Genomic DNA, 370 nt, shown 5'->3' with positions numbered 1-370 from the left:
CCGGGCTGGTCCTGCCGGCAGCGCGGGCCAGGGCGAGGGCAGGCGGCGCCGCAGGCACCTCTCACCTTTCTGGGCTTCCTGGGCGCTCGCTTTCCTGTTCACAGCGTCCATGAACCTCTGCACGTTCTGGGCCGATTTCCGCATGGCAGCCATGGCCTCCTGCAGCTGGGGGGAGCGTGAAGAACCGGGGGAAACGTGAGGAGAGAGAAGGTGGGACGTGGCCCAGCAAAGCCCCATGCCAGCAGCGCCTGCGGACAGGCCCCTCCCGACTCACCAGGGTCTGGTTCTTTGAGATCCAGGGGTTACCATCGCCTGCGTTCAGAGAGGAAAAAAAACTGGTTTGAAATATTTTGGGGAAGAGAAGCTCGAT

At 62.7% G+C, this 370-nt stretch overlaps 1 protein-coding gene across 1 annotated transcript in view; it reads right to left on the bottom strand.

The window, feature by feature from the left end:
- The window catches only part of SETDB1 (SET domain, bifurcated 1), a gene marked incomplete at both ends in the record, with an annotated part of 3,858 nt that overhangs the window by 2,310 nt on the left and 1,178 nt on the right, over positions 1–370 (bottom strand). The window contains 2 exons of the mRNA XM_010138142.1: positions 57–165; positions 275–312. Coding sequence (XP_010136444.1) covers positions 57–165; positions 275–312 — 147 coding nt within the window. The remainder of the gene's footprint in view (positions 1–56; positions 166–274; positions 313–370) is intronic.

Source organism: Buceros rhinoceros, unplaced genomic scaffold, assembly GCF_000710305.1.
Source record: "Buceros rhinoceros silvestris isolate BGI_N320 unplaced genomic scaffold, ASM71030v1 scaffold23306, whole genome shotgun sequence".
Lineage (NCBI taxonomy): Eukaryota > Metazoa > Chordata > Aves > Bucerotiformes > Bucerotidae > Buceros > Buceros rhinoceros.
The sequence above is the reverse complement of the archived record's forward strand: the minus strand, read 5'-3'. Positions and strand labels throughout refer to the sequence as shown.